The sequence below is a fragment of the Dendrobates tinctorius genome, unplaced genomic scaffold (genome assembly GCF_039654945.1).
Source record: "Dendrobates tinctorius isolate UK_male_01 unplaced genomic scaffold, ASM3965494v1 ptg000107l, whole genome shotgun sequence".
NCBI lineage: Eukaryota > Metazoa > Chordata > Amphibia > Anura > Dendrobatidae > Dendrobates > Dendrobates tinctorius.
The window spans coordinates 35,172,501-35,197,110 of record NW_027361775.1 but is presented as its reverse complement, the minus strand read 5'-3'; the positions used below and the strand labels follow the sequence as shown (position 1 = coordinate 35,197,110).

Below are 24,610 nucleotides of genomic sequence, written 5' to 3'. Positions count from 1 at the left end.
TGTTTTGTAAACCATAGCAGCGTGCAATATAACTTTCCTTGTGGGAGGAAGGTGGGTCATCTTGTATGTAGCTAGTACGGTTTGTGTTCCAGGATTGCTGTTTAGTTCCAATCCAGCCCTGGTTACGTTATCCATTGAAATAGATGTATATCTATAGTGGATCCCAATCTAGAATATAATCCTCCATCTCCTACTTTGAGGGACCATACAGCTGATGGCTGCACGGAAGGTTGCTTTCAGCATTGATTTCATGTATCTTAAGACTAATAAGATAGTGCTTTGTTTTGTTTTTGCAACATGAATCCATTGTGACTTATTCTTTATAGTCTTGTTACCAATCACTGGTGATCACAACTATCCTTCAACTTTACATGCTAAAGAATTCCATAATCTACCAGTTTCTCTCCAGGTATTCTTATGTGTTATTAATGGATTTACAGCAGCTCCTTTTCATTTAATTCTTTCTACTCACTTATATAGCACCATTAATGCCCCAGCGCTTTATAGACATTACCAGCACTGTCCCCATTAGGGATCACAATCTAGATTCCCTATCAGTATGTCGTTGGAGTATAAGAGGAAACCGGAGAACCCGGAGGAAACCCATGCAAACACGAGGACAACATACAAACTCCTTGCAGATTTTGTCCTAGGTGGGATTTGAACCAAGTACCTCAGTGCTGCAGTGCTAATTAGACCTTGGTGGAAATGAGTTATTGAATATCTATGGTCACAGAAGGTCAGCAATGAAATCAAGATACAAATTGCTTAAAGGGGTTCTCCAGTATGAACAAGTGATCACTTATGCACAGGGTCATGGAATAAAAATAATATCATGATCACCATGGATTCTACCACTGGGACACTCACCAATCCAGAGAATGGGGTTCTTCAGTGTACCGTCTAAAAAAAAAAAGAAAAATCCACAGCTCCAATCAGACAGGACACTGCAGAGCCATCTTTTTAGGGGGGAGTTTCTGGAAGTCTCGGTGAGTTAATTGTTCTTACTTGATCCCCTCTTTAATTACCAATATATTGAAGAGTTGTCAAAACACTTACTTGTTTTAACCACTATTTCTGAGCCTTTTCCCTGTATTTTAGAATCTCCAACCACTGCTGAAACCACAACTTTGTAAACATTTCCAGGTGACAAACTTTCAGGTTTATATGTTGTATTTCCTGTAGCATTGACGTTTCCACTCATCTGGATGAGGTAACCACTTGCATTTCCATCTGGAGGCAGCCAGTTTAGAGTGAAAGAAGTTGTAGTGATTTTTTCTACAGTCAGGTTCCTCACTGCTCCAGGTTCTACAAAGAGAAAAGTGACATTTTTTATATTAATTATTATACCATTAAAACAATGTCTGTACATTATATATGTAATAAGTGTAATGCAGTTATCACGTGTTGTCTTCTTTTATCCATACAGTTCCTTGAGAAAGTATTCATGCACCGTGAACTTTTACACATTTTTTCACATTATACCCACAAACTTACAGTGGCTAGGGAAATTATTCACCTCTTGGTTTTTTACTTCTTTTGTTACATTGCAACCTGCATTTAAACCAACATAGCTCATCACTAGAGATGGGAGATGGGCGAACTCGAACTTAGGAGTTCGGGGATTGTACCGGACAGTTACTATTGGGTTCCAAACGCCGAACACGGACTTTTTCCAGAAATCCATATAAATATTCAGAGATCTGGGGTAAGACTGGGCAGAGAGAATTTTTTTTTTTCTCTTTCCCAGTTTGGGTAGGTTTTATTTTCAATGGGGTTTAGGTTGTGGTTGAAGTTTGGGGACTGTTCTAGTACCCGAATTAAAGTACATGCTGGGTACCCAAACTGTAACCGATCCGCCCATCCATAACCATCATGCAAAAACACCATTCCCACAGTGAAATACTGTGGTAACAGCATCATACTGTGGGGATGTTTTTCGGCAGCAAGGACAGGGAAAATGGTCCGAGTCAAGGGAGAGGATGGATGGTGCGAAAAACAGGGATATTCTTGAGCAAACCATGTTTTAGGGTTCCGTTTCACATAGCGACGCACCAGCGATCCCGACAACGATACGACCTGGTAGGGATCGTTGGTGCGTTGCTAAATGATCGCTAGTAAGTTGTCAAACAGGCAGATCTCTTCAACGATGCAGCAACTATCTGGCGATCCATAATGATCTTGGCGGTTGTTGGTACCTTGTCACACAGCAGCTATTCTGAACGATTCCAGCCTGTGTCGCTGAGTTCTACGTCGCCAACAAGGTCGCTCATCGGCGTCAATCTCAGCGATGCATGCTGGCCAGCAGGATGCCTACGATGAAAAAATGGCCCAGGACATTCGAGCACGATCAGCAATATCCAGTGGGGGGGCCGGTCACCGCCACGTGTCACATGCAGCAAGATTGCAGGCGAGATCACTGTTGTGTCACAAATCGGGGACGCATTAGTGATCTCGCTAGCGATCTCGCTATGTGAGACGGGGACTTTAGCATGACAATGATTTGAGACTGGAATGGAGATTCACCTTAGAACAAGGCAATGAACCAAAACTTTCTGCTAAAGCCACACTCAAATGGTTTAAGGAGAAACGTTTAAATATTCTGGAGTGGCCTAGTCAAAGCCCAGACCTTAATCCAATTAAGAATCTGTGGTTAGACTTGTAGATTGCTGTTCACCAAAGGAAACCATATAACTTGAAGGAGCTGGTAGCTTTGCCTTGAGGAACCAGAGTGGCAATCCCAATAACAAGATTTGAAAAGCTCATAGAGACTTATCCAAAGTGACTTACAGCTGTAATTGCCACAAAAGGAGGCTCTACAATGTACTGACTTTAGGGGAGGTGAATAGTTATGTACACTGAAGTTTTCAGTTATTTTGTCCAATTTGTTGTTTGCTTCACAATAAAAAGAAAGCCAAATGTTCACCTTTGTAGGCATGTTCTTCACAGGAACTGATGCAAACACTCAAAGAAACCAGTGAAATTCCAGGTTTTTTAGGTAGGGTAGCAAAATGCCAAGGAAGAAAATACTCTAGCAAGCAAGCCACTGTAAATTTATTTTATTGAGATTTTATGTGATATACCAACACAAAGTAGCAAGTATCTGTGAAGTGCAAAAGAAATCATACATGGTTTTCTAATCATTTTAAAATGATCAATCTGTAAATTGTGATGTGCATTTCTATTCAGCCCCCCCCCCCCCGAGTTAAAACTTTGTAGGACCACCTTTTTGTTGCAATTACTGCCGTTGGTCTTTTGGCGTATGTCTCCACCAGCTTTGCTCAAAAAGAGAGTGACATTTTTATTTTTTCTCTAAAAAGCATCCCCTCACACCCTCCACCGCCTGCCTCCGTTCTGTGAATGACTTGCCTCCTCTGTTGGAATCTCAGCAGTGACCTGTCATTCACACACTGGAGGCTGACAGAGGGGCCAGGGGATCGCAGACTAGGAGGAGAAGAGCCAGTGTACAGTTTGGGCTGTGTGAGCCCTCATCAAAGCCCTCATCAAAGGCAGGGACAAGACATATGACGTAAATATACCTCCTTGTTTGTGAATGGGTTAAAAATATTGAATGGTTATAAATAGAGTTGAGCGACTTTTGGTTTTTTAGGGTCGCGTTTCGTTTCGTGAAACCCGACTTTTCCAAAAGTCGGGTCGAGCAAGATCGTCCGATTATAGGGAAAAGTCGGGGTCGTCCCGAAACACAAAACCCAATGTAAGTCAATGGGGAATAAAAGTCGGCAGTGAGAGGAGGACAGGAAACACACCTACAGTGCCCATTTGAATGCCAAAAGCATCAATTCTTCTTTCTTAAGCTTGTCAACCTTAATTAACTTCATAATACAAGTTACGCACTGAAAAATGGGGGTTATTTGGCTAAAGTTGTGGGGGGGAGGGCTGGCTGCAGGTTTTCATGTGCCCTGGGCGAAAGAGCGCCCCTTTAACACATACCACAACTCATCATGCTCCGATACGGCAGAGAAATAGCGGTATAGTACAATGAAAAATACCTCACTTTTTACATCTCATGACGAGGCCCATCTATTTCTCCATACAGAATCATTGGTCCCATATAATGTTTGAAACAGTATATGATGAGCTCCACATAATGCTACAGTATATGTTGGTCCCCATGGATGAAGCTCCACTGTCTTATGGGCCCAAATAATGCTCCAAACATAATGGGCCCCATTTCTAATGCTCTAGTGTATAATGGGCCCTGTAAATGCTGCTCCAGTGTCTGATGTCCACCTTTGGAATGTTCCAGTGTATGGTGGGCCCCATCTATCATTCTCCAGAGTATAGTGCTCCCCAAAAATAGCTGTCCCAACATTGAAAACAATCAAATAAGTCTCCTCGCTAGGGAATCCCTGTACTTGTCTGGACAGGTGCTGTAGCTTGCTTAACAGCTCGCCAGCCGTTCTCACGCCCAGTATGGATTACACGTGATTGCACAAAGGTGAGAAAGGGTACCGTATCCCCAGATAACATGTATGGATAGCGTACACATTCAAAATATATGTCTCAGGAGGCAGGCTCAGACGGTGTTAGGCCCAGTATGGATTGCACGTGATTGCACAAAGGTTAGAAAGGGTACCGTATCCCTGGATAACATGTATGGATAGCGTACACATTCAAAATATATGTCTATACAGCATGAGGCAGGCTCAGACGGTGTTAGGCCCAGTATGGATTGCACGTGATTGCACAAAGGTTAGAAAGGGTACCGTATCCCTGGATAACATGTATGGATAGCGTACACATTCAAAATATATGTCTATACAGCATGAGGCAGGCTCAGACGGTGTTAGGCCCAGTATGGATTGCACGTGATTGCACAAAGGTTAGAAAGGGTACCGTATCCCTGGATAACATGTATGGATAGCGTACACATTCAAAATATATGTCTCAGGAGGCAGGCTCAGACGGTGTTAGGCCCAGTATGGATTGCACGTGATTGCACAAAGGTTAGAAAGGGTACCGTATCCCTGGATAACATGTATGGATAGCGTACACATTCAAAATATGTCTCAGGAGGCAGGCTCAGACGGTGTTAGGCCCAGTATGGATTGCACGTGATTGCACAAAGGTTAGAAAGGGTACCGTATCCCTGGATAACATGTATGGATAGCGTACACATTCAAAATATATGTCTATACAGCATGAGGCAGGCTCAGACGGTGTTAGGCCCAGTATGGATTGCACGTGATTGCACAAAGGATAGAAAGGGTACCGTATCCCTGGATAACATGTATGGATAGCGTACACATTCAAAATATATGTCTCAGGAGGCAGGCTCAGACGGTGTTAAGCCCAGTATGGATTGCACGTGATTGCACAAAGGTTAGAAAGGGTACTGTTTCCCCGGATAACATGTATGGATAGCGTACACATTCAAAATATATGTCTCAGGAGGCAGGCTCAGACGGTGTTAGGCCCAGTATGGATTGCACTTGATTGCACAAAGGTTAGAAAGGGTACCGTATCCCCGGATAACATGTATGGATAGCGTACACATTCAAAATATATGTCTATACATCAGGAGGCAGGCTCAGACGGTGTCAGGCCCAGTATGGATTGCACGTGATTGCACAAAGGTTAGAAAGGGTACCGTATCCCTGGATAACATGTATGGATAGCGTACACATTCAAAATATATGTCTCAGGAGGCAGGCTCAGACGGTGTTAGGCCCAGTATGGATTGCACGTGATTGCACAAAGGTTAGAAAAAGTACCGTATCCCTGGATAACATGTATGGATAGCGTACACATTCAAAATATGTCTCAGGAGGCAGGCTCAGACGGTGTTAGGCCCAGTATGGATTGCACGTGATTGCACAAAGGTTAGAAAGGGTACCGTATCCCTGGATAACATGTATGGATAGCGTACACATTCAAAATATATGTCTATACAGCATGAGGCAGGCTCAGACGGTGTTAGGCCCAGTATGGATTGCACGTGATTGCACAAAGGATAGAAAGGGTACCGTATCCCTGGATAACATGTATGGATAGCGTACACATTCAAAATATATGTCTCAGGAGGCAGGCTCAGACGGTGTTAAGCCCAGTATGGATTGCACGTGATTGCACAAAGGTTAGAAAGGGTACTGTTTCCCCGGATAACATGTATGGATAGCGTACACATTCAAAATATATGTCTCAGGAGGCAGGCTCAGACGGTGTTAGGCCCAGTATGGATTGCACGTGATTGCACAAAGGTTAGAAAGGGTACCGTATCCCCGGATAACATGTATGGATAGCGTACACATTCAAAATATATGTCTATACATCAGGAGGCAGGCTCAGACGGTGTCAGGCACAGTATGGATTTGATGACCCAGATTACACAGAGGAGGAGCAGGGAGAGGTAAAGATTGCAAATGCTGGGGCCCTGCCCAAGCAAGGGGGGCCCACTCGTGGGCGTCGGTATTGGCACTGGGCCCCTCATAGTACAGCGGTGTGTCTGATGGCGGGTGTGCACCACCACCGTCAGAGACACTTGATTTCACTATGAGGGACCCTGTGCCAGTGCCCGCGCCCAAGAGTCGGCCTACCCACCTGTCCAGGGCAACGGCACTTGCACGGTGTCGTGCGCTAGGTGGTGACCCCGGCCATTGGGGGGGGAGGCAGCACAGTTAGGGAGTTTTAGAAAGTGGCATATGTTGATGTTGGACATTCAGCTGATGCAAAAGGAGAAATAGGTGAAGTACCAGGAAGAGGTGGACCAAAGCAAGCCATTTTTCTGTCACCCTATGTGTCGTCAGGGGAAGGTGGGACAAAACCCTTGGAAACCCATGCGTGGTTCATTTTAATGAAGGTTAGATCATCCACATTTTGGGTTGACAGACGGGTCCTTTTTTCTGTCAGGATTGATCCAGCTGCACTGAAGACTCTTTCCGATAGCACACTTGCAGCTGGGCAAGCGAGCTCCTGTAAGGCATATTGGGCCAATTCAGGCCAGGTGTCCAGTTTAGCGGCCCAATAGTCAAAGGGGAATGACCTGTGTGGGAGAACATCGATATGGGAGGAAAAGTAGTTTGTAACCATAGTTGACAACTGCTGTCTCCTGTCACTTTCCATCGATGCAGTATTACCAGTTGTGTGAGCGGTATTTGAAAAATCAGTCCACAACATTGTCATGAAACCCCTGTCTCCAAGGCCACTTCTGCTGTGTGCACCACGAACACCTCTGCCAAGCTGCCCCCGGCCCGTACGGCTCGTGTGAGAACCATCACCGCTGCTGTGTGCTGGGAATGCCTCAAGCAACCGATTTACCAGAGTTGCTTGTTTATTAGCCAATATTAGGTCAAGGTTCTCCTGTGGCATGATGTTTTGTAATTTGCCTTTATAGCGTGGATCCAGGATGCTGGCCAACCAGTAGTCGTCATCGTTCATCATTTTGGCAATGCGGGGGTCCCTTTTTAGGATCCGCAAGGCATAATCTGACATGTGGGCCAATGTTCCCGGTGTCAATGATGCACTGCGAGTGCTGGGTGGAGGAGCACTTTCTGGCAAATCCACATCCCTCCAGTCACGCACAAACCCTGTACCAGACCTTGCCACGCCAACATTTTCACTTGCCCCACGAGATGCATCCTCCTCCCCTAAGTAATCATCCCCATCATCATCCTCCTCCTCCTCTTCTTCCTCCACCTCGTCCAGGAGAGGTCCCTGAGCAGACAATGGCTGAATGTCATCAAGGATTCCCTCCTCCTCTTCCTCCTCATCAACATTGGCTGCAGACGCCTGCTCCTTAACGTGCGTCAAAGTTTGCATGAGCAGACGCATAAGTGGGATGCTCATGCTTAGGATGGCGTCGTCTGCGCTTACCAGCCATGTGCATTCCTCAAAACACTGAAGGACTTTACAAAGGTCTTTCAGCTTCGACCACTGCACACCTGTCAACTCCATGTCTGCTCTCAAAGTGCCTGGCCGTGTATCCTCCCACAAATGCATTATGGCCTGCCTCTGCTCGCACAGCCGCTCCACCATGTGCAGGGTGGAGTTCCACCTTTTTGCAATGTCAATAATGAGGCGGTGGTTGGGAAGGTGGAGCAATCGCTGCAGCTTCTGCATACGAACGGAGTGTACAGGCGACCGGCGGATGTGCGCGCACAGTCTTCGCACCTTCTGGAGCAGGGCTGTTAACTCCGGATAATTTTTGAGGAAGCACTGCACCACCAGGTTCAAGGTGTGAGCCAAGCAAGGTATGTGGCTGAGTTTTGAAAGGGCTATGGCTGCCACAAAATTACGGCCGTTATCACTAACTACCTTGCCTGCCTCAAGATGTACACTGCCCAGCCATGACTCAGTTTGTCGCTTCAAGTACTCGGCCAGCACCTCGGCGGTGTGTCTGTCGCCCAAACACATCATCTGCAACACAGCCTGCTGACGCTTTCCACTAGCTGCTCGATAGGGGGACACATCGTGTGCAACAGTGGCAGCTGCAGATGGAGTGCTCGTACGACTGCGCTCTGTGGACGAGCTTTCGCTTCTGGAGGAGGAGGGTCGAACGCCTACAGCCAACTGTTTCCTATACCGTGGGCTAGGCAGCACTGTCCCACCACCGCTGTCCCCTGTGGACCCTGCATCCACCACATTAACCCAGTGCGCAGTGATGGACACGTAACGGCCCTGGCCATGCCGACTGGACCATGCATCAGTTGTGAGGTGCACCTTTCCGCTCACTGACTGCTTGAGTGCATGGACAATGCGGTCTTTCACATGATGGTGGAGGGCTGGGATGGCTTTGCGAGAGAAGAAGTGGCGACTGGGTAGGTCATAGCGTGGTACTGCATAGGCCATGAGTTCGCGGAAAGCTGTGCTTTCCACCAACCGAAAGGGCATCATCTCAAACGAGATTAGTTTGGCAATGTGGGCGTTCAAACCCAGTGTACGCGGATGAGAGACTGAGTACTTTCTTGACCTACTCATAGTGTCTGGGAGGGTGAGCTGGACTTGAGAGCTGCATATGGTGGAAGTAGCGGTGGACAGGGCGGACTGAGAGAGGGTTGATGATGGTGATGGAGTTGGTGTTCTTTCTGATGGCCTAGAATCAGTCTTTTGTTGATATAACAGTGGGATTCCCTGACTGCTGTGGTATTGCAACGACACCTCAACATTTGCTGCTGTGCTAACCGGTGGGCTTACAGTGGGGGAAACAATGTAGCATTGCTAACTACCTTCGTTGTGATCAGTTGCACATGTGGCACTTGAGGTTTGGTGTTGTGTCCACGCTTGCAAGTGCATGCTGGTTAAATGTCTAAGCATGCAACTGGTATTCAAATTTTTCAGATTTTTCCCTCGGCTAAAGGTCTTTGCGCACTTCTTACAGATAACCTTGGCCTGATCATGAGGATTTTGTTCAAAAAAGTGCCACACTGCACTCTTCCTACTTTGGCAGACATTTTGCGGCCTAGCACGCTGTGATCTTTTGACCCTCTGGACAAGCTGTCCAGCAACTCTTTTGATGTTTGGAACCTGTCTTTGGAGTGCTCCGGGCCTGCCAGATAACAGCTGTTGCGATGTCGATGTCTGCTGTGGATGCTCCTCATCTGAGCTATTGGAAGCAGCACCCTCTTCCCCCAATGGATGCCAATCTGGGTCAACAACTGGGTCATCCATCACCTCCTCTTCTATGTCATGTGCACCTTCCTCTGTGTCACCGTGTATGGTGGTATAGTGTGCGGGAAGGGGCACCTGAGTCTCATCAGGGTCAGAATCTGGCTCTGTACACTGCGAGGACAATGTAGTGCTCTGAGTGAATGTACCAGCAGAATCATCCATCAGCGGCTGTGCATCAGTGCACTCCATGTCAGATTCATCTTGGCCTGGGTAATTCACCATTTCACTTGATAATCCAGGCATGGTATGTGAAAACAGCTCCATGGAGTAATCAGTAGTATGGCCTGCGTCATCCTTCAATCTTGGTTGGGGTGAAGGACACAAGGAAAGGTGTGGTTCATGAACATGAGCCTCCAATGACGACTCAGTGCTTTTACTTTTTACAACTGAAGAAGAGGAGGCGATAGAGCTGGAGGCTGAGTCAGCAATGTAAGACAAAACTTTTTCCTGATGCTCTGGCTTTAAAAGCGGTTTGCCAACTCCTAGAAAACTAAGCGTTCGAGGCCTTATGTAGCCAGACGATGACGCAGGGTCAGCACCTCCTGCATTCGGTCCTATTTTGCTCTTGCCACTACCATCAGATCCACCACCAACACCATCATTACCAGCTGCCAACCCCCGCCCAATTCCACGGCCTCTTCCACCAGCCTTCCTCATTTTTGGTAGAAATGTAGACAAAATCCAACAAACTATATAGTAATGTAAAACAAGGTACAAGGTGTCTATAGGACAGGGGAGATTTTGAATTTCTGCACACACTTTTGGACACTGGACACTTTTGGATTGTGTGAGGCCCAATGAATATCTGAGCGCTATGTGACAGGCTCAATGGCACAGCTGTGACAAAAGTGACTAGAGGATAAGGGAGATTTTGAATTTCTGCACACACTTGTGGACAGTGGACACTTTTGGATTGTGTGAGGCCCACTGATATCTGAGCGCTATGTGACAGGCTCGATGGCACAGCTGTGACAAAAGTGACTAGAGGATAAGGGAGATTTTGAATCTCTGCACACACTTTTGGACACTGGACACTTTTGGATTGTGTGAGGCCCAATGAATATCTGAGCGCTATGTGACAGGCTCGATGGCACAGCTGTGACAAAAGTGACTAGAGGATAAGGGAGATTTTGAATCTCTGCACACACTTGTGGACACTGGACACTTTTGGATTGTGTGAGGCCCACTGATATCTGAGCGCTATGTGACAGGCTCGATGGCACAGCTGTGACAAAAGTGACTAGATGATAAGGGAGATTTTGAATTTCTGCACACACTTGTGGACAGTGGACACTTTTGGATTGTGTGAGGCCCACTGATATCTGAGCGCTATGTGACAGGCTCGATGGCACAGCTGTGACAAAAGTGACTAGAGGATAAGGGAGATTTTGAATCTCTGCACACACTTTTGGACACTGGACACTTTTGGATTGTGTGAGGCCCAATGAATATCTGAGCGCTATGTGACAGCCAGGCTCGATGGCACAGCTGTGACAAAAGTGACTAGAGGATAAGGGAGATTGGATTGCTTTTAAAAAAGCAGTTTGCGGAGCAGTGGGTAAACAGCAATGCAGGAATGTCAGGAAGCCTTAGAAGGCAGCCCAACAACCAACACTAATGATACACCACTATATAGCCTCCCCTTGCACTGCACACACAGTGACTGGTGTGTTGTGCAGGCCAAATTGCTAGCAGCAGAAGCAGTTTTTTTTTCTTCTCAGCAGGACAAAAAAAAAAATTGGGATTGCTTTTAAAAAAGCAGTTTGCGGAGCAGTGGGTAAACAGCAATGCAGGAATGTCAGGAAGCCTTAGAAGGCAGCCCAACAACCAACACCACTGATACACCACTATATAGCCTCCCCTTGCACTGCACACACAGTGACTGGTGTGTTGTGCAGGCCAAATCGCTAGCAGCAGAAGCAGTTTTTTAGTCTTCTTCCCTGACTAACGCTCTCCCTACAGAATCAGCAGCAACCTCTCCCTATACTAAGATCGGCAGAAGTAAGATGGCGGTCGGCGTGCACGCCCTTTTATACCCCCTGTGACGCCCACCAAAGCAAGCCAATCACTTGCATGCCCTTCTGAAAGATGGTGGTGACCCATGCCTATGTCATCACGTTGCCCACAGTGTCCGTGGATCCTGATTGGCTGAAAAAGAGCGCAAAACAAACTTTTGAAACGCGACTTTGGCGCGTAAGTCGCCGACCTCGTGGCCGACCTCATCCTAGGGTCGGGTTTCGTTTCATGAAACCCGACTTTGCCAAAAGTCGGCGACTTTTGAATTTTTTCGACCCGTTTCGCTCAACTCTAGTTATAAAGCATAAGAATTCCATGCAAAATATGTAAAGCAACCACATTTTCCTAAAGAGGTTGTTCCTTGCAGGCATTTTACTGTTCTATAGTAACAAACTGGTTATCTTTAAATAACAATTACCACACATTCATGTCAATCAAACTAGTTTATATGTAATATATGTGCACACAAGTTATATATTGCATTGTTTGAATGAAGCATTAACAAATTTAACTGTGGATAAGAAAAATAAAAACAATAATTGAGAATACATTTAGAAAAAACAAGCTCAATTGGGGGCAAAAACCAAAAAACTGGTTCAAAGTACAAGCGCTCGGTTCACCATGCAGAAACATTTAAATACACCTTCTCCACCCCCATCTTCTTTGACTGACAGCTCTGTCTTCATAGAGTCAGAGAAGGATGGGGATAGATGGAAAACAAGCAGGGGGGAAGGTATAGTTACATGTTTGGTCATGCCATGGTGCACCGAGCACCTGTACTTGAACAGTCATGTGTCCACTCGGCGTCCACTCACCCCAATGTGCGTTTCGCCACCTGCGTCTTCCGAGGGCATCAAGAAGCGGGTGGCAAAGAAGCAGGTGGTGAAACGCGCGTCAGGGTGAGGGGACGCCGAGCAGACACATCTTTCTTTACTGGTAATTATATATCTTTATTTTCTAAGCACCATTCACTTTACCATGGTTCATGAATTGCCTGTAGGGACTTTGATTGGGGTTATCGCTGTTAGTACTTGTGCTCTATTCATATATATATGGTTATCTTACCACATCACAATAATATGTTATATGTAGTGTGATGTTTTGGGCTACATAATTAACAGCGTTTTATATTTATGAGAGACATTGTTCATTCTATTGGAATTCTAGTTTTCCCTATTATACCCGTTATAGGCAGCTATATGGAATCCATTTGGTACTTTGTGCATTGATATTTTTGTACAATACTTAATACAAGAATTTTTGATTGATTTTCCGCGGCTTGGTGTCCCCTAGACAGTATTTTGCTTTGTATTATCTATTTTTTTATTATCTATTTTTATCTTCATTGTTTAATAAAATATTGACTTTTAATGTTTAGGATCTCTTCCTTTTTCTCCTATGAGACTCATGCATATGGTATTTACGTGTTTATTTAACATATATACAAGTTAGAATAATGCAATAAAATATCCATACATGTACACGGCACACACTTGTACACACAATTATTCAATAATATACACACATGTACATGATGCACATGCTACACAACAAATGCTGAGTAGATACACACATTACACACTGCACACGTATGCAGGACAACAAACGTCCATATAAACATGTAGCAGGAGGGAGTAAAGATGTTCCACAATATGAGCTGCAGCTTCTTCTGCTCACAGCAGCGCAGTCGCAGCAGACACCTCCCGCCATCTCCTCCGCTGGGACTGCTGATCAGAGCAGGTGGAGGCTGACAGGATTGGAGCCACTTCTACCATTAGTCATAGCTCAGTACACAGGTGGATACAGGATAACTTATCTTGCAGGTCAGCTTGGTAGGTGCCCGGTCTCTAACTCTCCCTTTGACTTAGAGGCTATGTGCAGGAGGACAGAAACACTGGCCAATGAGCACTTCTATCATTCTGATGATGGAGGCCTTCAATGGCCAGTGTTCTTTCCCTTCACTGCACACTCCTTTTTCAATGCCAGGCCCTCACCAAAGACCAGAGTGCAAGGCCTGTGATGACAGGTCACTTGATTCTGTTGTCACCAAAGGTCCCAAACCAGTCTTCACGTGGAAGCTTCACTGATAATCCTACTATCAGTGAAGCTCCTGCTGTAGACCCTGGAGGCCCTCAAGGGAGTGGGGACCCTAAGCAGATGCCTAGTCTTCCCTGTCCTAACGCCGGCCCTGATCAAGGAATATCAATAGACTGCTCTCCCAAAACCAATGAGTTATCTCCAGACTGCAGCTGACTATGTGGCGCCCCTGAGGCTCAGTCACCACAGAGGTACTGCACCTCCTCCTGAGGTATGGTGCCCCACCATCCAGGTAGGTTGGAGTCTCCTGACCATGGTCCAACACTCGCACCCCACACAACAGAGTAGTTCAGCATAGCCACATTGCAGCTCCCTGCTTGGAGTGTAGCAGAGCACTTTTGGTGGCTCCCTGCTTGGAACACGAAACGTGCTGGGAGGCAGGTGGAGTGAGAATACATAAAAGAGCAGGAAGGTTTAGAATTACAGGTCAGTCTGAGAGAGGAAGCCACTCAGAGAGGAGTGAGGAAGGAAGATCCCTGCGAGAGGGATGGAGGAAGGAGGTGCTGCAGCAGACCTCAGTGACCTGGGTCTGCTGAGCACGGGAAAGGAAAGAAGGAGAAAGACATTGAACTGAAACCTGATCTTCCATAAGAGAAAGAGATTAGTACGGAACAAAGGAGTAAAAGGGAACAGAGAGGACTTGGGTTAGGAGAGAACCCTGCTTAGAAGTTCTAAGCACAAGGCCGGGGCCCGGTCCCCGAGGTTGTATGGATGCTAATGGTCCTGCAGCAGATACCGGTGGAGTAGTGGGCTGTAAATGCACTACTCCCATCTAAGACTTGGGGACACAACAGCAACTTGGATAGTGAGCCGGGACTCAGGAGTGAGGAGTCCCCGAAGCAGGCTACAGCTGTCTGCCGTACAAGTAGAGTTCTTGGGAACATCAGTCAGGAGGCACTCCAGTGTAACTCAGTACTAGGAGTACTTCACACTTAAAGGCGCTATAAGAGGAGACGTTCAGAAAGGTACATGTTGGCGGAGCGTTGGAAGGGAGCATTCCATCTGACCTGGAGGTTGATTGGGCCTCTGACCCGGAGGACACAGTACGGAGGCAGGCATCTGTGTGTACTACAGACTGTGAGTAAAGCTTTGGAACTACAAGCCCTGGTGTCCTCCATTGATTCTTGCGTCAACACACCCAGCACTGCTACATCTGGGTACCAACTTCCACACCGCTTGTGCCTCTCCTCTAACTCCACATCTACACTGCCCTGGGGCTACAGCTTCACCTGTGGGGAGCTTCACCATCTTGGCTGCAACACACCACCAGCCCCAGAGGATCTGCATGCAGCGTCGGCTTAACATCTCACTTGCCGAACACCACAGGTGGCGTCATGAACTATTCCATTAACTACATTCCATCATTCAATCTTCCCCCATTACTTGGGCGCCCAGGGCCACGGACCGGGTCACCGCTGCTGTGACACATCCCGCTGACACCGGCCCGGTACCGAGTAACCCCATGGCCCTGGGAGGGCGACCCAACTACATTACTGCTGTAAGGCACATCTCTGATCTGCTATTAACAAACAGCAGAATCTCAGGCAAAATGGCAAATATCATAATGACATACAGAAAATAGAATAACAATATATTAATACATAAAAAGTGCATTTTTATTAGTGTAACAAATCTAAGAAATTCATTCCATGTGGCCCCACTACAGGGAGCATACTGCTCAAAACATTAAACTTATTTGATTCTTTAACAGTCTGTATTTCATGAGATCCACCTAATCGTGACTGCAGGGAACTTGTCTGTATGTCAGAAGACAGAATACGAAGAGTTCAGCACCAGCTGCCTGTCATCCTCAGAGTACTCAGAACAGACAGGTTTGTTAAATGTTACTGATTGGCTCAATGCCTACACAGCTTCTAGTGATATGCATCTCAAGAAACATACACACTTAAAGGGAAGGTGCCATCAAAAACATTTTTTCAGCAATTGAAAAAATTTAAACAATTAATGTTTACATTTTCTTAAAACATATTATCATTTGTTTATAATTTAGTAAAATATAAAAAATAATTTTAAAAGTTTGTTATTTCCACTTTTAAACACTAGGGGGAGTAGCTACTGAAATTTGACACAAAAACCTAGTGTACAACTAGCTCACATTACTGCAGTGAAGTAAATATGGGCTGAATCTGCTCACATGTGTGTGATGTCACTTTTCTCCTCCCCTTCTGGGTGTTTGCTAAGGGATAAGAGAGGATGACATTTAGGATAACAGAACGGAGCCATTTTGTTGGTGACTGCAAAGTTATACTAACAAATAGATCATCACCGAGTATGTCAGGCAGCAAGGATTCTGTTAGTTGGTGCTGCTCGCTGTATCACGCTCACACTCACACACTGGTCTATGGGAGGTCACAGAGGGAGATTTATGGGGAAGGAGCAGGGTGACAGCAGCACAGAGTATTTCAGGACAGCAGTGTGCTGGTCTTTGAGAGGTCACAGAGGGAGATATATGGTGGAAGGAGGAGCAGAGTGACAGGAGCACAGAATATTTCAGGAGAGCAGTGTGCTGGTGTATGGGACGTCACAGACAGAGATATATGGTGGAAGGAGGAGCAGAGTGAAAGGAGCACAGAGTATTTCAGGAGAGCAGTGTGCTGGTCTATGCGGGTCACAGAGGGAGATATACGGGGGAGGGAGCAGGGTGGCCGCAGCACAGAGTATTTCAGGAGAGCAGTGTGCTGGTCTATGGGGGGTCACAGAGGGAGATATATGGTGGAGGGAGCAGGGCAACAGGAGCACAAAGTATTTCAGGAGAGCAGTGTGCTGGTCTATGGGAAGTTGCAGAGGGAGATATATGGTGAAAGGAGCAGAGTGACAGGAGCGCAGAGTATTTCAGGAGAGCAGTGTGCTGGACTGGGGGCCACAGAGGGAGATATATGAGGGAGGGAGCAGCGTGACAGGAGCACAGAGTATTTCAGGAGAGCAGTGTGCTGGTCTATTGGGGTCACAGAGGGAGATATATGGGGGAGGGAGCAGTGTGGCCGCAGCACAGATTATTTCAGGAGAGCAGTGTGCTGGTCTATGGGGGGGGTCACAGAGGGAGATATATGGGGGAAGGAGCAGGGTGACAGCAGCACAGAGTATTTCAGGAGAGCAGTGTGCTGGTCTATTGGAGGTCACAGAGGGAGATATATGGTGGAAGGAGCAGGGTGACAGCAGGACAGAGTATTTCAGGAGAGCAGTGTGCTGGTCTATGTGGGAGCATGCTCACACTCACGCTGACACACACTCATGCTCACACTCACACGCTGATGCTCACACTCACACTCTGATGCTCACACGCTGACACTCATGCTGATGCTCACATGCTGACGCTCACATTCACACTTACATGCTGATGCTCACACTCACATGCTGACGCTCACACACACTGATTCTCACACTCACACGCTGAGGCTCACACACTCACGCTCACACGCTGACGCTCAAGCTAACATGCTGACTCTCACACACTCACGCGCTGATGCTCACACGCACACACTTAGCCACACACCATTACTAAGCCGATAAGTAAACACAAACACACACAAACCCATGCACCCATTGTCACCAGCCTATGTAGGAGCGCTAACAGAACAAACATACAGTATATAGGCTGTAACTAGACAGCAACTGTTAATTTAAAAAAAAAATGAAAAAAATTGTGTGTCATGCCGCGTAATTTTAATAATCAGCAGAGGAAAAGCCGATGGCTGGGGGCAGATGTTTATAGCCTGCCAAGGGGCAATACACATGGAGCTTCCAGGCGATTAATATCAGCTCACAGCTGTATACTTATCCTTTAATGGCTATTAAAATGGAGGATACACCAAAAAATGACATGGGGTACCCCTATAATTAATAACCAGCAAAGGCTAGGCAGACAACTGCAGGCTGATATTAGTAGCCTGGGAAGGGGCCATGGATATTGGCCCCCCCCAAGGCTAAAAGCATCAGCTCTCAGCTGCCCCAGAAAAGGCGCATCTTATAGAGAGCCTCTCCATTACTAATCTTACAGTTATATGGCAAATAAACACACAGCCAGAATAAAGTCTTTATTAATCTTAATTAAACCATACTTACCGAATGCCTAATCCCTGACTCCCTCGTGTGATCTCTGAGCACGGCAAAATACACGGAGATCACCCGAGCATGCTTGGGAAAAGCCGAGCAACGATGCTACTCACCCATCACTAAAGATAATCCATAATGTCCCACGACGAGCCTGATCACTTTGAGAGCAGTCACATCAGTGCCGTACTTGCAGAGTGTAAGTGTCGTGCAGCGACTCTTACACGCCTGCAAATCAAAATGGCAGCTCCCATTGGCTGCAAAAACAATTAATAAAAAAACCTATAAATATTGTGCACTTGGAAATATGTTATCCCTTTAACCAAGAGTTCCACTGTATTGTAGGTACTCTTGTAAACTAGAATGTCTAAATTTTGGGTAACTTTTTCAGTATGTTTAAAAAAACTATTATACCCACTTTCACAAAAATAATTACATAAGAAATACACAAAGAAAGTACTTCCCTTCTGGGAAGCAAGCACACCATCTGAAACTTATTTCAGATTATTTATTTTTTTATTAAAACAATTGTGTGGTCTTACTTATGCTTGTTATTGCAGCAAGAATAAAGAAAAAATGTAGAAAAAATATATACGTAATTGTAATACAAATGCAGCAGGATGGCTGCTAGATACACCATATGGCCGGGGTCAGACTTGCGAGAAACGCGGACGAGTCTCGCACGTCAATACCCGGCACTGCCACCGGCACTCTGATAGGAGCATTCAGCTGCATGTATTTCTGTGCAGCTGAACGCTCCGATCCGAGTGCTGGCGGCAGTGCCGGGTATTGATGTGCGAGATTTGTCCAAGTTTCTAGCAAGTCTGACCTCAGCCTATCACCGATTCTGGCACTGCTGCGTGCACCTCCCCTTTCTTTCTCCCTATGCTAATTGAATCTCTGTATTTGCAGACTATAAGGCTAGAGTCACACCGGCTGATAGCATCTGATGTGAGAGTGTTGAATGCAATAACCTAATGACCCTCGGTTCCTGCTCTGCTGTGAGCTGGAGCCAAGTGTCATGCTACTGTGCTCCAATTTTCTCACATGACAGGATCGGAGAACAGCTGCAAAGAAGATGAAAAATTCATGCTGCAATTGTTCTCTCATGCTGAATTGGCATGAGAAAATAATTGCAGATGTGAGCTGCCCCATAGTATAACACTGGGCCGAGTGCTATGCCATGTTTTATCGCATAGCACTTGGCCGTGTTATACAGTAGTGTGACTCCGGCCTTACTCTTCTTCACAGCTGCAATCATACAATACATTAATGGTTTGAGTCATTCTCTTCCTATCTCTGTTCCTGAACTACGAGCTCTGATGTCCTCTCACTATCTTAAAATCACTCTGAAATGTTTGCTACAATTCATAAAATTCAACTCGAATTCAATTCCCATCGAATCACTGTGACTATCTAGTAAGCAAATGTAAAATTTGGTTTAAAGATGTATACTTTTTTTTAATTAATGCAGTATTTCGAATGATTTATATGTAATTCCTATGCATATACTGTGTGTATTCTTTGCAACTGTAAAAATCATAGTTTTGATTTTTTTATTTATTAGAAAGTTTGAATAATACCTGTGTTAAATGATATGCTCTTGTTTTGTCCTAGTATTGTGTCTTGAACAACAGCAGAGACTAGAGCTGTGTAATAGTTTCCAGGTAGAAGGTCTACCAGTATAGCGGATGGCAAAGTAACATTTTTGGTGAAAGACGGATTCCCCACAATCTGGATTCTATAAGATTCTGCATTTCCTATTGGCGGCTGCCAGACAAGAGACACAGAAGTAGTAGAGATGTTTTGTAATTTGAGCTCTTCAACAACTTCTGGCCCTGATGAAAAGAAGAAGATTAAGAATTTTTAATAAAGCCTGAATTTGAAAAGAAGCCCTAACAATTACATAGTAATTAGGAATAAGTACAAGTGATGTTACACTGATCTCAAGTATAAGTTACTTGAACAATTAGTAAGAAATCTCTCTTCATATAAATCCTATATTAAACATGTCATCAATTTATAATTGTTGTGCTAAATTAATCTTTATCTATCAATGCTAACAGGTAGTTAATATGTATTGTATAGTCTCTTCAAAATGACCATCATTGATCCCTAAGGTAAGACTGATCCTGCACAGACTTTATGAGTTCTCCGCTTTTCCTAATTGGGGAGAGCACTGATGAAGGACTTTGATCACAATGGGGAATGTGTAGTCGTCGTTCCTTAGCTACACAGTCATTTCAAACTCTCTGTGCTCATCGCTACGATAACTGTAGGAAAGAAACAAGAAACTGGACAATCAATAAGGCTGCATGCCCATCATCAGGAAATAATAGGGTTTTGGACGTAGTGTATTTTTACTGCTTCCAAATTTCTGCGTTCTCATTACCGCAGTTGTGTTTAATTACATGCAGATTTATCGCATGTAATATTCTATTGTTGAAAATTTGCAGCGGAGACTAGAGCCTCCGCAACAGAAATTGACATGCTGCGGCTCCTAAAACCACAAGGCGGGTGAGTTTGTGCAACGTTATATAGAAGCACAGTGAGCATGGGGTTTCTATAAAGCCCATCCACTGTGCTTGTAATGTAGAACGCAACGTTATGGACGCAGCTAAAATATGCTGTGTGTAAATGCTGCTATTCCTCATGGTGGGCACGCAGCCTTAAGCTGCCTGACACAGACAGTGGACTCATTTTAATTCACAGGGTTGGTTCCCAGTGAAGGAATCTATGAGAGGGAGTCTTGGAGAGCAATTTTTTTTTAAAAGGGCATCAGTCTATGTGGAGGGGTCATAAAGAGCAGTCTTTGTAAAGGTATCAAACAGAGAAGTCTGTGTGTTGAGTGAAAACTGTAATTATTGAAGGTAGTCTGTAAATGAGAAGGAAACATGGGGAGTATTCTGTTTAAATCAAGGGTCATGAGGTCTCATGGCTTTTAGAGAAGGTGACATGGGAAGGAGTCAATCATAGAGGGTGGCACAGAGAGAAGTCAGTGAAAAAGAAGGCAAGACTGGTAAAGCATAACTGTTCGCTAGGCCAGTCTTAATGGATCAGCACCATAGAGTTATGTGAATAAACAATCATATTATGAGCAATAATGTCATCTATCCATACACATTGTCTGTAAACTATTTATACACTATCTAAAAAAGTAAGCTAGAAAAGAAAAAATGGATGTGTGGATGGATACATGGACGAATGGATGGATGAGCAATACTTACTAGTATAAGCAGGTATATCTACCCCATTTCCTTGCACATTAGGTTCACCGACAACAGCAATTACTTGGAATGAGTATAAATTTCCTGGTGTAAGATTTGTAATAACAGACTCATTTATAGATGTCTGAAAATACACAGTGACAGGACCTGCCATCTCTATCTGGTAGAAAGTGACATTTCCAAAAGGCATTTGCCAGCCTAAAGTTATAGAAGTGGTGCTGATATTTAATATTCTCAGGTCTGTGACGACATCGGGCTCTGTAGAAGGAAAGAATCTGATGTTACACTTCAGGACAAAACTCATATATATTAATATTCAGTGGATATTAAAAGTCTACATACCTCTGCTAATATGCCAGTTTTTTGTCATGTAGAAAAAAAAATCATACAAAGAAGAATCATTTGTCTTTATGGAAAGTGATTGTAATTAACCCCATATAAACCCCATCTAGTAGGATGTTCCTGACATTTTGTTAGTTTCATTGTACAGCAAAACCCATGGTCCATAAACAGCTTACAATGCAGAAAAGGGATCTATTGCTATAATAAGAAGAAGAGTACAAAAAATACTTCCAAAGCATTAGTATACGGTCATCAAGAAGTGGCTTAAATTTGGCACAACAGCGACATTACCTAGAGCTGAATATCCCTCAAAAATTGATGAAAAGGCAAGAAGAAAAATGGTCTAGTAGGCTGCCAAGAGGCCTACATAAACATCACAGGAGCTGCAGTAATCTTTAAGATGTACGTCTTGTATACTGCATGTGACAAAAATCTCTTGTGCTTTTCAAATGTCTGGCTTTTGAGGTAGCGTGGCAAGATGAAGCCTTTTCTTACACAGAAAAAATCCAATCCCTGCTAAGTTTAGTGAAACCCTACATCAAGTCTACCAAAAGCATGTGGGATAACATTATGGTCTAATAAGACCAAAGTTTAACTTTTTGTCCACAATTCCAAAAGATATAAAGTCATTACTTTGCATAACCAAAAGAACACCATATTGACAGTGAAGTATGGTGAACGCAGCATTTTGCTTTAGTGCTGTTTTTCGGTGGCTGAAACTGGGGATTTAATCTAGACTGAAGGAATTATAAACAGTTCCAAATATCTGTCAATTTTGCATCAAACCCTTCAGACTTCTGCTAAAAAGCTAAAGCTTAAGGGAATTCTTTTTTCTTATAGAAGAAAGAAAAAAAAAATTTTGTTCCAGCTCCCTTAAAATCTTCAATTTTATTTTTCCATTAAAAACATTAAGTAAATCAGCATGCTCACTGTATCAGCTCAAAGCCCAGCAACGTGTTTCAATCAATAAGATCTGTTTCACAGCTTATCTACAAGTGGCAACACTCAGATATTTAAGCTTTAGCTTAGCCAATAGACATTTCCATCACAATCACATGACCTATGCAAAAGATCCTGTTAGGCTATGTGCACACGTAGTTTTTTGCCTCTGCGGAGTTTGTATTGAAAACCGCAGATAAATCCGCAGGACGAAAGTCCTGCGGTTTATCTGCGGTTTTGCCCTGCGGTTTTACACCTCATAATGGATGAGGTGTAAAACTGCAGCGTTTCTGCACCAAACAAATGACATGCTGCGGTTTGTAAACCGCAGCAAAACCGCACGGAAAAATCCGCAGCATGTGCACTGCGTTTTTTTATTTCCATAGGAAATAAAGGTACTGTACAACGCAGCAAAACCTGCTGCGGACCCGCAGGTTCAGAAACGCTGCAGAACCACAGCAGAATCCGCACCGTGTGCACATACCCGAACACAGACATCAAAACAATAGATAAAAAACAAAGAAAAAATGAACAAAACAAAATAAATCAGCTTTCATAATGGAACATCAATTCATTCCTTCTATTAAGTCCATTCGGAAATCTAGAATTTAAGTTAAAAATCCAAAAAGCCTCACGTGTTAGGAGGCGCTGTCTTGCGTCACGACCACGTGAAGAGACACTGATTTTTTTCTATTCTGGAGACACAAAAGGTGCAAGTACTGCGGGCATGATTAGTAATAAAATGTTTTGCCGCAGCTGAAACATTACGATTGGATGTTGTATTATTTACGTCCTGTAAATGCTCAGAGACCCTAATTTTTAGTTTCCTTGTGGTACACCCGATATAAGACAAATTGCTAGCAGTACATAAAATTTTATAAACAACAAAAGTGGAATTGCAGTTTATACAGTATATTGTTTGATTGGATGAGTCATGGTACCATTACTATTATCAAAGGTTTTTGTAACCAAAGCATAGTTACATGTGTTACATTTAAAGAAACCCCTATGATTGATCCAGGAAATATTCTTTTGAGAAATACAGAATAAACTTGGAGAAACTTTGTTACCAATTGTAGGTGCTCTCCTTGAAACTATATTAACACTTGGAGATAGAATTTGTGCTAGAGAAGAATCTTCAAACAAAGTGGGTAAAAATGTATTAATGATTTTCTTAATTTTCCCAAATTGAGGACTGAATTGAACACAGACATAAGGTCTGTGTGCATAATCATTTTTTTGTTTAGTCTGCATAATTTTATTTTGAGGAAAAATAAGATCCTTACGTGTTTTGTGGCTCTCAATTTTTCTTGCTCTATTAAGTGTCCATTCTGGATAATTACGATCCCTTAATTTTTCATCCAATGTATCAAATTCACTATCAACACTCATCTCATCACTACAATTCCTTTTATATTCACCCAGAGGAATTGACTTGATTGTATGCCTTGGGTGGCTGCTACCTGCATTGAGGATGGTGTTACCCCCAAATGGTTTACAGAAAGTCCTGGTAGAAATGACATTTCCATCAATACCCAATAAATCTAAATCCAAAAAGGATATTCTGGTCAAATCAAAATTATGGGTAAAACGAATATTGTACTTGATTGAATTGATGTAATTGATGAAGTCTGGTATGGCAGATACATCGGTACCCCAAATCATGAGGACATCATCGATGTACCTGCCATACCAGACAATAAACTCAACAAATGGATTACTGTCAGAAAAAATAAATTGAAACTCTTAATAAGCCATGACGAGGTTTGCCAAAGAGGGTGCAAATTTGGCACCCATCGCCACGCCTGACTTCTGCAAAAAAATTGATTATTGAATGCAAAAAAATTGTGTGTCAATAAAAAATGAATGACCTGTAAAATACAATCAATTAAATCCTGAGATTAACAACTAAACTTGGTGAGAAAAAATTGAAGTGCTGTCAATGCTAAATTGAACGAAATGCAAGTGTAAAGAGATATGACATCACAGCACAGCCATGCATGATTAGTAGACCGTATGCGCTCACAAAACATTTTCAGAATGTCCCTTGAATCTTTAATGTAACCAGGAACTGTCCGAACCAAAGGTTAAAGCAATGAGTCCACCCATTCTCCCAGATATTCATTTTCAGAACCAATGCCTGAGTCGATTGGTCTCATGGGAGGAATCCGTGCTTCCTTGTGAATCTTTGGGAGACCGTGCATAATTGGAGTGATAGAATGAGCAATATCCAAATATTCCGCCTGTTTCTTTGTTAGAATGCCCAAATTTAGGCTGTCAATAATGTTGCT

The 24,610-nt window shown here is 44.1% G+C and overlaps 1 protein-coding gene across 1 annotated transcript in view; it reads right to left on the bottom strand.

Annotated features, from left to right (window-relative positions):
- LOC141100757 (receptor-type tyrosine-protein phosphatase eta-like) overlaps positions 1-24,610 on the bottom strand; it is a 114,771-nt gene that overhangs the window by 7,007 nt on the left and 83,154 nt on the right. The window contains exons 10-12 of the mRNA XM_073589441.1: positions 21,039-21,296; positions 19,395-19,649; positions 1,060-1,308 (exon numbers count right to left, since the gene is read on the bottom strand). Coding sequence (XP_073445542.1) covers positions 1,060-1,308; positions 19,395-19,649; positions 21,039-21,296 — 762 coding nt within the window. The remainder of the gene's footprint in view (positions 1-1,059; positions 1,309-19,394; positions 19,650-21,038; positions 21,297-24,610) is intronic.